We start from the raw sequence: 12,606 nt of genomic DNA on the forward strand, positions 1-12,606 counted from the left end.
GCTAATAATTGTAGTAAAATACAAAGCATTAGTCCAGAGAGAGTGTTAATGGCAGAATGTGGGGGTGGGCGGCCTACCCAGGCCCTGAACCTACCTCGGCCAAAATGGCCAGCATTGGGAAGCTGGCTAACCTCATAATTTTCAGGCCCAGTCTGCCTTTGTTCCCAAAAATTAAGCCCTCTATCTTTAGCACATTCTTGAGTCGGATTGGCAGCTGAGTCCAGAATTATCCCGATATTTTTGCTGTGGATCCACAATAAAAGTTGTGGTATAATTGCATCCTTAATGAAGTCTCTGAGATTATCAAGAGCTGCTAACTGTCTCTGGAGTTAGCCATTGCCCAGGCATTCCAAGATAGATTTTTGTCTTCAGTGCCTGGGCAGTAACCTGGTGGAGTGCACTGCCCACCCTTTATAGAATGTGCCTATTCATTCCTTGATTTCCACTGACATTAAAACACATGGGATGCTTACCGGATATACCTTTGAAGTTAAAAACTAGGATATGGGAAAATAAAAATTGCCATAACAGAGGTCGACGCAATTTTACCAATGTAATGTAATAGTTTCTTGAAATGTGCCATTAAGTGATACCCTAGCTCATTCCCATGCCTTACTGAACATTAATTTGATCAATTTCAGAGCAATGGGAACAGTCTGAGGTTGGTGGTTTCTATTTACTTTGAAAGTATAATACACGAACACATTCACGGCATCCGAATTTCTTGCATTTGGCTGGCTGGGACAGGCAGGATGGGCTGAATGGTCTCCTTTTGTGCTGTCAGGTACTGTGATTCTATGAAGTGTAGATAAAATGGGAATAATTTGGATCGCTCCTGATAAAGAATTCAGGGATTGTGATGTACAATTACCCCACGCCCTTTTGATGTAATGCAGGCAGCATGGCATCTTTGTGTTGCCTACTTATTAGCATAATTTCTGCTTGCAGCTAGCACTAATCGTGCTGCTGATTGCTGCATGCATGAACCGGGGGCCCAAAACCGATACTTGCTAGCACTACTTAAAAGCTAGCCTGCACTGCTTAAAGCTAGTCTGCACCTCTTAAAGGGGAGGTGCATTGTGGCTGAAGCAGGTGCTGAGAGTCCTTTGTGAGGTGAATCTGACTGGGGAAAGACAGAAGAATGGCTGAACATGAGAGCGAGAGAGTAAGCACCCAGATTTTCAGACACTGCACTTGAAGTCCTGGTGGAAGATCTAGAAAGGAGGAAAGACGTCCTGTAGCCATAGAGGGCCATGGTCAAAAAACAATGAGAGCTGATAGCTGTGGATGCAGCGCCTGGATGCAGTGCCACAAGTTTAATGACTACACAAGAGTGATAAAGCTCAGTGAATGCATCTTCAAATGCCATATTCGACCAACTGCACCACTAGCCTCAGCCATTGCTCTAATTGACACATTCCCATCACTCACTTTGCAACAATCTCTATAAATAAGGCCTCATATCTAACAGCGTATGTTTCACCTCAGCCTCACACATGTAGCACTATTGCAAGCTACAGATCCACATCTCGCAGGTTACACACACTGCCAGCTACTCAACCACGACTGCCACATCGCCCTCTCTCTTGCAGGGGAAGGTTGCACACAACAGGAGGCAGCAGGAGCTAACCAGAGAGGGAGAGGCATTCCTGCACGCTCTAGCCCTCATGGAGGAGTCGTGCTGGCCATTATCAGAAGGGCCAATTCTGAGGCTGTGACCAGTGGTTGGGTTAAATCCTTTGAAGACGACAGTATCTTCATACTTCATCCTCTTTCTTACATCCCATTTCCCCTTCATCCCACAAGTTCTTGTGATTTACAAGCTGTAGATGGGGTAGTCATACGCACCTCCTACTTTTCCCCCTTGTGTCTGTTTCCTTTCAGATAAGCAAGAAGTGCAACCTGGCCAGGTAGTGGAGGAAAACCAAGAAGAGACCGATGATGAAGATGCACCATCACTTGATTTCACCCTGGCAGTCACTAACTCAAATACTGATACTGTCCATATCATAAAGGATAGATTAAAGGTGGGATCTGCACGTGTGCTGCAGGCAGGGTCGTACACAACTTTCATTAAGGCCTCAGATGGGGGCTTTGATGGGCCAGACTGCAGGAGAAAGCTGATAGGCATGCACAACCGAATGATGTGTAGCCTGCCAGAAAGTCTGCATTCAATGTCAAGGATCACAGAGGAGTCCAGCACCAACTTGGCACAGGTCTTTGCGCAGAGTTGTAGCCGATCCTTTTTAGCATGGATACAAGCCAATCCAACCTTTCCTCATAAGACAACCTGTCCATTTCAGGTATTAGTCCAGTAAACCTTCTCTGAACTGCTTCCAACGCATTTACATCCTTACTAGGCAAAGGCACATGAAAGACAGGCAGTAAGGAAATGTACAATGGTGACTAGTTTATGCTTGTAGGCAATACGGCATGATTTCATCTATAAATTTGGATTGGTATGTTTATTTTGTGTTGGCTTTTATTTTTGCATTGTGGCCAAGAGGACGATATGATAGCCAGTGACAGAGGAAAGGAGTGTGGACTATCGATGAATGGGGAATTGGAGTTGAGGTTACTGAATCGCATCTGAATTCTTAATCTACCACAAGGTCAATCTTTGTGTCACCTGCAAACTTCTTGATCATGCCCCCCACATTTATGTCCAAATAGTTAATGTGAAAGTGGAGGAGGCAGAAGAGGAGGAAGAGGAAGGGAGGCGGCAACCTAGACAGCCCCTTTTTTCCCAGGCTGTACATGAAGAACGAATTCAGATGCGATTCAGTAACCTCAACTCCAATTCCCCATTCATCGATAGTCCACACTCCTTTCCTCTGTCACTGGCTATCATATCGTCCTCTTGGCCACAATGCAAAAATAAAAGCCAACACAAAATAAACATACCAATCCAAATTTATAGATGAAATCATGCCGTATTGCCTACAAGCATAAACTAGTCACCATTGTACATTTCCTTACTGCCTGTCTTTCATGTGCCTTTGCCTAGTAAGGATGTAAATGCGTTGGAAGATATTGATGGTCTGGTCAGATGGGCAGAAAAGTGGCAAATGGAATTCAACCCGGAGAAGTGTGAGGTGATGCACTTGGGGAGGTCAAACAAGGCAAAGGAATACATGATTAATGGGAAAATATTGAGAGGTGTAGAGGAAGTGACGGACCTTGGAGTAAATCTCCACAGATCCCTGAAGGTAACAGGACAGACCGATAAAGTGGTTAAGAAGGCATATGGAATCCTTTCCTTTATTAGCCGAGGTATAGAATATAAGAGCAGGGAGGTTATGCTGGAACTGTATAAATCATTGGTTACACAATAACTTGGGTACTGTGTGCACTTCTGGTCACCTCATTATAGAAAGGATGTAACTGCACCAGAGTGGATACAGAGGATGTTGCCGGGACTGGAAAAATGCAGCTATGAGGAAAGATTGGATAGGCTGGGATTATTCTCCTTGGAACAGAGAAGGCTGAGAGGAGATCTGAGTGAAATGTACAAAATTTTGAGAGGCCTGGATAGAGTGGAGGTGAAAGGGCCTATTTACCTTAGCAGAGAGGTCAGTGATTAGGGGGCAGAGATTTAAAGTGATTGGCAGAAAGATTGGAGGGGAAATGAGGAAAAACATTTTCACCAAGAGGGTGGTGTGGGTCTGGAACTCACTGCCTGAAAGGGTAGTTGAGGCAGAAACCCTCAACTCATTCAAAAGAAGTCTGGATATGCACCTCAAGTGCCGTAATCTGCAGGGCTACGGACCAAATGCTGGAAGGTGGGATTAGAACGGGTGGAACATTTTTCGGCTGGCACAGACACCATGGGCCAAGTGGCTTCTTTCTGTGCCGTAAACCTTCTATGATTCTATTCTACATACTCCTCCACCTCCTTCTTGTGCTCCTGCTGCGCAGCTTCCTGCGTGATAGGTGGTGGCAAGCGCTGTTCCCTCGTGATTGACAAGGTTGTGCAACAGCAGACCACTACAAATCTTGAGACCCACTCAGCCTAGTACTGCAGGGCTCCTCCAGGTAGTAGAATTGTTGCTCCAGCATGCCTGTGATCTGTTCTATCACATTTCTTGTGGTTGCTTGGCACTCATTGTGTGCAGTGTGTGTAGGCTGAGTACTGGAGTCATAAGCTACATAGTCAGCAGGTAGCCCTTGTTGCCCAGTAGCCAGCCTTTGGTTTGCTGTGGTGGCTTAAATACAGCTGGCACAACAGGCTGCCACTGAATGAAGGCATCATGACTGGAGCCAGGATACCGGACCTGCATGATGCGCTGCGTGTAGTCACACATCAGCTTGACGTTCAGGGAGCAGAAATCCTTTTAGTTCGGGTACATGGCAGAGTTGACATATAGTGCCCGCAAAGCAATGTGCATGCAGTCAATGGCACCCTGTACCTTCAGTCCTGGCAAACACTCCAGCTTGCACCACCTTCTTGTCTTTGGCAAGAAGGAATGAATTGAAGTTATCTCTCTTTGAATAAGAAAACACCTTATGTAATAGTGGATGGCAAACTGCAAGATGCTGCTAATATCACATGGGAACACCACCACCTGCAAGCTCCCCTCTAAGCCTAACTTGCAAATATAGGACCATTCCTTCATTGTCACTGGATCAAAATCCTGGAACTCCCTTCCTAACAGCACTGTAGACGTACCAGCACCAGATGGACTGCAGTTCATCACCATCGCCTTCTCAATGACAATTAAGGATGGGCAACAAATGCTGGCCTTGCTGGTGATGCTCACATCCCATGAATGATTTAAAAAAAAACTCCAGCTCCAGCTTGGAAGGAGCCAGACACAAATGTTCATTGCCATGGTCATCTTCATAGTCGTTAACAATGTGGTCTTTGCTCAGCTCTGAGGTTGGAGTTGTGGCTGCAGCAGATGGCAGCTTTCACTGAGGATATCCTTAATGAAGCACAGACATCCCACATATTGTTTATCACTGAGGTTTGAGAATTGCTTCCTGAACACCCTGTGCAGTTTTGGCCTTCTGCTGAAAGCTCTTTTACCCTTCCTCCTCCTCCCTCTTCTAGCAACTGGTCCAGCCTGTGTGGTTCTGTTCATTCTCCCAGTCATGCTCTATTCCAAGTTGAAGGATGTTCACCCATGTTTGGGAGCAACTGGTTTGTTGAAGTCTTGAAGTCAGCAAAAATTTCTTCAGCATTTGTCGCAGCATTCCCTGTAGACTTTTGATACTCAAAACAACTACACAAAGCACCAAAACATACAGCTATATAGCAACAGCCAGAAGAAATTTACCAGCAACTGACCTGTAAGTAGGCGATGAGCACGTTAAATAGCACCAGTGGGGTATTCTTCCTGCTGATTAGTGCATGTTTAACTATGCAAGTGTAAGAGAGGGCCTCGGGTAGAATAGTGAGTTCCAAAATGGATTGTTGGCACCAAATCAGCCGTGCATGCTGATTGATATCATAATCTTCCTGCTCTGTATACTTCCAGTGGATATTAACTGTGCACATGCTAACATCTTTACCAAAATGGCTTCCGATATGCTTTGCATTAGAAACATGCACACGCCTGCCTCAGATGCCATTTTGGAACACTAAGAGCACTCGTAGAACACAATTTCTCTTCGAAGACTCTGGAATGCCCTTTCTAATCACAGATTCAGGATGTGGATGTTACCTGCACATCCGGAAGTGTTTCAAGGCTAGCCATTCCATCTTGAATTAGGCTTTGGGAAGCTCCAGTCAGCTGAGAGCAAGTGTGTTTCTCTGAGGGTCTTACCAAGGCCCCAGAGCTTTACAATGGAAAGGTAATTGAACCCAGATGGTATTAATTACCTTCTCCAAAAAGTCGGGGAAATGATTGAGAACTTGCATTTATATAGTGCCTTTCAGATGTGCTTTATAGCCAATGAATTGCTTTTGAGGTGTAGTCACTGTTATTATGTAGGCAATCGTGGCAGCCAATTTGTACACAGCAATGTCCCAAAACATCACTTACATAAATGACCAGTTAATTTTTTCTGGTTGAGTGATATGTGGTGGCTAGGATAAGTTGAGAACTTTCCTGTTCTTCTTCAAATAGTGCCATGGAAGCTTTTGCATCCACCCAAGCAGGCAGACTGGGGCTTGGTTTGATGTCTCATCTGACTAGTACTTCCTAAGTACTGCACTTAAGTAGCAGCTTAGACTATGTGCCCAGGCCCTGGAGTGGGCCTTGAACCCACAACCTTCTGACCCAGAGGGAGACTTCTCCAACTAAGCCAAGCTGAAGCTTCATTGGGCCTTTTCCAGGCTTTCTTACCAGTGTTGGAGCAGTATGGCGATGCTCAAATATTCTGACCAGCTGAAGCATCCTTTCAAGTGCAAGTTCTGCACCCTAAACAGGAAAATAACCTCGATCATGCAATGTGAGATGGGATTCTGTGTCTTTGGGCATGGAGGGATGGAAGTGCTGATCTGCTGCATATGCACCAGCAGAGTGCAACTCCAGGGATTGCAGGGCCAAAGTGAACAGTCAGCTTCCATAAATTGATATTAAAATATACATGAACTTTCTTAAGCTTAAAAATGTGCTAAAACTCCCTGCTTCTCACAGCTTTTTGATGGAATCTGTTGGGCTATTTACAAAAGAAAAGTACTTGAAAAGTCCAAACTGTAACACAAAGAAGTAAACAATACTTGTTATCACTATTCAGTATCTTCTACCTAGTGACAGTCCTGCATTAAACACTGTGCTATTCCCATCTGCAAATGGTGTGGTATATTAGGATAGTATTCTGACCTAGTTAGAGACCTAGTTGAACTTTCTGATTATCAAATGGCCTTTGTGGCTTTCAGAGCACATTTGTATCTGTCAGATACATGTTTTCTGCAAGGGTGATTTTCTGCTGATGTTAAATGTATAAAATCTATGGAGGAATCATATGGAACATCACAGCATTTCTTATACTTGCCATTTCCAATATACTAATGCACAGTAATTGTGTTGCAGTTTCACATCGATATAGAAATGCTCCAGCACTCTTAAATTCTGTAATATATAACAGAAATAATGACACCACATGGGCTGCATGAGGGTTTAAACCCCTGTGATTTCCCCATATGGTGGGATCTTGTTCTCAGCTGGGCTGTTGGTGGAGCAGATTAGAGTTCAGTAACATGGGGGTGAAACTAGAGGATGAATCAATCCAGTCTGTTCTTGTACATCTAGCGGCTGCTTGACGAGCAGCAAAGGTATGGGAACAGGCTACCTTGATGTTATCTTAGCCAGGTCTTTGGATTAGGAGGAAGACAGGGGCTAAAGATGGAAAGAAACAAAAACAAACAAAATGGGGGAGGGGCAAGTAATAAAAATTAAAAAAAAACATAACTTATATAAATAAAACATCTTTTGCTTTTATTAGAATGTGGGGATTTATAACATTTTTAGATGCAGTTTAAACATTTTATTTTCCATTTTTTCACTCCTCTCCTGAAAGTACTGACTGATATTAGGGTAGAATTATGCGGGTGTTTGGAGTTCTTTGGTGTTTCACTAAAGTGGTCATTTGATGGGTGTGAATCTAGGCATTGAATGTTAGCATGCTATTTGACAATGGGGGTTGGGGCATAACAGTCAAGCTTATTTATCTTCTCATACAGTGTCCTTTATCACAGGGCTCACTGGATAATGACTGGAAATCTTAGCTGATTTTTTTCATCCAGAGCCAAGTAGAACTAAAATTAGCAATAGCACCCCTACTGTCCTGCTTTTTTCTTCCCCACTGCAGAGATTTGGTAACTCAACAAAGACCTGGTACTTTCTGTTCTGTATGCCTGTACCCACTCGGTTATTAATAGAGCTATAGGTTCAGTTTTATACATAAAAGAATTCGCTAACAAATTTGCTATCGAAAATCATGGAGTAAGGTACAACAAATAATCATCAAACTTACCAAGAAAAATGACAGCTGAATATGCCTGTGCTCCATAAGTCTCCATCTGTTCTGAATGCAGCGGGAAGCACACTCCATTTCTGCCGTAGTAATTCTTAAAGAAGTCGTTATTCATCAGGGGAGTGAATGCAATGGCAAACCCCACAAACCAAATGAATATCAAAATAGAAACTGTCCTGCACTTTCCGGGCTTCAGATTGCTGAATGGATAAACAATACAGAGGTACTTTTCCAAAGTCAGGAAAGACAAAAGTAATACAGATACTTCTGTTGAGAGCATTGCTAAAGACCCAATTATTCGACACTGCATGCTGTCCATCCACATTTGAGCATGTTTGTTGTACTCGCCACGATATCTAAGGTCATATGACCCAATCACAAAAAGATATATTCCCATCAGGCAGTCTGCACCTAGAAGGAACATATGCAAACATCTATTAGTCAAGTCCACAAAAACATTAAGACATATACAAATGTCAGTTGTGACAATAAGAGTGTCAGCTATAGCTCAGTTAGTAGCACTCTTGCCTCTGAGTCAAAAGGTTGTGGGCTCATAGTTCCACTCCAGAGACTTGAACCTAAAAATCTAGATTGGTGCTGCACTGTCAGACGTACTGTTTTTCAGATGAGATGTTAAACTGAGATCCCATCTGGTCTCTCAGGTAGATGCAGAAGATCCCATAACACTATTTCAAAGAAGAGCAGGGCAGTTATCCCCAGTGTCCTAGCCAATATTTATCTCTCAATCAACATCAGTAAAAACAAATTATCTGGTCATTATCCCATTGCTGTTTGTGGAAGCTTGCTGTGTGCAAACTGGTTGCTGCATTTCCTACATTACAACAGTGACTACACTTCAAAAGTACTTAATTGGCTGCAAGGTGTTTTGGCATATCTTGAGGTCATAATGTCATATAAATGCAAGTCTTTCTTTTTCTTTGTGAATTATATATAGTTTGCTCAGCAACTCTGATGTTATTATTCCAGTAAAAAAAAACTATGGTTAGCTCTAAAAGAGGTGAGTTTTGGGGTTTAGAAGTTTACTTTTGAAATTATGGCCCTGAAATTCTATGGGAATTCTGCTGAGCCCCACCATAACTCTGGTGGGAGACCAGTGGATGCACCTGGGAAATAGTATAAATGGCTGAAGGTGATCATATGTTCATTCCTCTGTGGGTTGGCTGGTCTTATTCTCTTATGTCTGCTGCCGCAGTTAGAACCTCTGCGGAATTTCAGGGCCATATAATTGCACATATTACATTGTTTTCCTCCTCCCCTCAATGGAGATAAGTGGGGGTTATGGAACCAATTGAATCTTCTGTGACAGAGTTGATAACTTAATACCTGAGCCAGACAGGGCCCCAATATTCTGACTGATCTCCCAGCTTGTTAAACGAATGTCACCTGGAGGAATAACTGTGCCATAAAGGGCTGAAAGTTTTCCCAGTCAGACTCAGATAACCCTGCAATCCAATGTCCCAACATTTAGATTGATCTTGGCTGGACAAGCAGCAGGAATCTTACCAGTTCTCTGTACTAGTTGTATGTGTAGTTAGAACTGGTTAAACTCTGGCAGTGCCCCTGTCCACATTTGAGGGTTCTAAATCTTGCCCCGACCTAAGCAGTAAACCTGAGCTTGACAGGTTTAACATAAAGTGGAATATGTCCCTACAAGGAAGGCTGTGTACTCCATATCAGAGAAACAGAAACTCTACCTAGATTTCTCAATAGCTTGTTTTGAAGACACTTAAACATATGATGGTTTTTGCATGAGCCAGACATCTGGCTGAGCAAAAGCAAAAATGTCTCTTATGTACTTACTGTTCTTTCCAAAGAAGACTAAAAACAGCTCCTTGAAGGAATGTTATGATGCAATCCACATGAGCTTCAAATGAGGAATTCTTTAACAAAAGTGTGTTTATCAATTTTAACATTTGGATTTACAAATATTAGTCATTGGATTCAAATAACTATTATGCACTTGATCTATCTTCTGATCTCTATACAAGGCAGTTTATAAGATGTATTTACCTAAGCATCAAGCCAATATGATTCCTTGCACTCTTGAACAGCTAACTTCACCTATGTTGTCAAGGAGGAATGGAGCTGAACTCAGTTTATTCTTAACAAGGGCAGGAGGGAAAACATCAGCAGGAGAGTCATTACTGGGGTGCTCCTGTGCATCTTTAGTGGGCAGTGCAACAGTGACATTGGTAGAGGCCGGTGTGGAGGTTGCCTGACTGCCCTTTTGACTGTATATACTAGTTCACAGAAAAGGAAGGGGATCAAAGCAATTTGAAAAAATGTGCAATACCTAAAAGAAATCAAAAACTGCTCCTATGAGTGTATACTTACAGCAAAGAGACATTATAGACAAGGCGTGAAGCTTGTTCTCAGATCTGATGTAAGATCTCATGCATATGACGAAGATGTTTCCAAAACATGTAATAGTAGAAACAACCCAAACGAAGACTCGGAGGACAACATTAGCCAGCAGGTTCTCAAAGGACGATAAGCCATCAGTGTTGGGTTTGCAGGTACGGACATGTGGGGCATAACTACAAAATTGGAACTTCTTAAAATATCTGAAAGAAAAGTTGACTTGTTAGCTCCCTTGTATCAAAACCATGAGTTGCAACAGAAGATGCTCTGTAAAGTTCTCTATGCACAACACTTACATATGGGACAGATTTGTAAGAGGCTGGAATAACCTGCTCCGCAAAGCCTGAAGATCCATTCCATCCATACTGCTGTAACAACAGAAAATATCAATATCCTTAAAAGACATATTTATTGAATAAGCATAGGTATTATTTACTGGAATTATTTAAATAAATCATTAGTAGTTTCTAATTTCTTTTTTTGTGCTCATTTAGGATATGGAAATGCTCATTCAGTTTTCACATTCAAAATCAAGATTGAACACAGGCCAATTTTACCATAGAGTACATGCAGTGCAAAACTCCCTCCGTTCTACCCTAGATTAGATTAGATTAGAGATACAGCACTGAAACAGGCCCTTCGGCCCACCGAGTCTGTGCCGACCATCAACCACCCATTTATACTAATCCTACACTAATCACATATTCCTACCAAACATCCCCACCTGTCCCTATATTTCCCTACCACCTACCTATACTAGTGACAATTTATAATGGCCAATTTACCTATCAACCTGCAAGTCTCTTTTGGCTTGTGGGAGGAAACCGGAGCACCCGGAGAAAACCCATGCAGACACAGGGAGAACTTGCAAACTCCACACAGGCAGTACCCAGAATCGAACCCAGGTCCCTGGAGCTGTGAGGCTGCAGTGCTAACCACTGCGCCACTGTGCCGCCCTCGCCACTGTGCCGCCTAACCTCTGAAGAGGAGCTCGCTACTACACCTTTACTGACTGAATAAAATTTCCAATTGAGTGTCAGCTTTTGTGCCATTGTAGCCATTTTGTGCTGTGAATTTGCACCTACTAAGCACTGGGTTGAAAGTGCCTGAACTAATTTGCCTTAGGACTCTCAGAAATGGCTGAGGAAAATTACTTTCTACATCAAATGTGGAATCACAGGAGGCCTGTGAATTTAGATATCCATCCTCAAGCCACCTTTGTGTGGTGTCACCATGTTAAGACAATTGTTTTCTTTTCTTAAATTCCTTGGTTCTAATATTAATAAGCTAGTTTTTGGCTACTTTGCTCCAGTCATACACTATCCCGATGATGTGTCAGGAGTCTCAGTGATGCCGTCCTATCTTTTGACAAACTCATTTATCATAATCCCCAAATGTACTACCTGATGTGGTATTGAGCCATGCAGACTGGATAGGTCCTGGGTTCAGTCTCTACTCTGAGCAAGGGTAATTGGCGTGGGGAGCAGTAGAAATGTTACAATTAGCCTCAGTGCCTCTGGGGAAGGAGGAAAAATAAATCAGATGGGGGCTTGTTCCTCGGGTGACCTGTGCTGGAACAGGTACATGTGTATCGTGGTTTAGGACAGAGTCTGGCTCAGTTATGAGCAACAGCCCATTGATATTCATTGTTTGGATTTACATATGAAGAATGGTAACTGTTGGCCTCTATTGATCCATGCCCCTTGCAAGAGCAATTGGATAAAAAACAGCTCTTAAAGTAATTATTTCACTAGACATTTTAATTCTTCATGACTTCCTGGTAAATTTATATTTTGTGGCACTTTAGAAATTTATTTCTGTAAACTGATCCTAAACTGGCAATAAGTTGGAGATCTCAATGAGAGGCCTCAAGGGGCCTGTGGAAGAAACAGAAAATGTCACAAAGTAGTAGCTGGGAATGCTCTTTAGGCTAAATGTGTGGCCACTGTGGGACAGAGTGCCTCAGGAGTTCTTGATGGAGCACTGGGGTGCTGAAATTCTGTGGGAGTTCTACTGTTTTCCCGCCATCACTTTGGCTGCAAACAACTGATTACACAATTTCCCTGGGGTTCTGCCAGGCTCCTGCTGGAGAACTGACAGGAGATATTTGATGAGAACAAAATGCACAAAAAAAAAATTATTAAAAGCAAAAATTAGAATACTAAGTTGAACATAAAAATATCCATATTGTAAAGGTTCTGGAAGAACTTACAGTGACTTTAGGTTGTACAGGTAATCAAACTGATCCACATGAATTTGCTTCATGATATTGAAAGAAATGTTCCTGCAATGACAACAAAT

The 12,606-nt window shown here is 42.7% G+C and overlaps 1 protein-coding gene across 1 annotated transcript in view; it reads right to left on the reverse strand.

The window, feature by feature from the left end:
* Positions 1-12,606, reverse strand: part of rxfp1 (relaxin family peptide receptor 1) — a 224,134-nt gene that overhangs the window by 12,707 nt on the left and 198,821 nt on the right. The window contains exons 14-17 of the mRNA XM_068033983.1: positions 12,518-12,589; positions 10,602-10,673; positions 10,279-10,508; positions 7,924-8,334 (exon numbers count right to left, since the gene is read on the reverse strand). Coding sequence (XP_067890084.1) covers positions 7,924-8,334; positions 10,279-10,508; positions 10,602-10,673; positions 12,518-12,589 — 785 coding nt within the window. The remainder of the gene's footprint in view (positions 1-7,923; positions 8,335-10,278; positions 10,509-10,601; positions 10,674-12,517; positions 12,590-12,606) is intronic.

The sequence above is a fragment of the Heterodontus francisci genome, chromosome 1, assembly GCF_036365525.1.
Source record: "Heterodontus francisci isolate sHetFra1 chromosome 1, sHetFra1.hap1, whole genome shotgun sequence".
NCBI lineage: Eukaryota > Metazoa > Chordata > Chondrichthyes > Heterodontiformes > Heterodontidae > Heterodontus > Heterodontus francisci.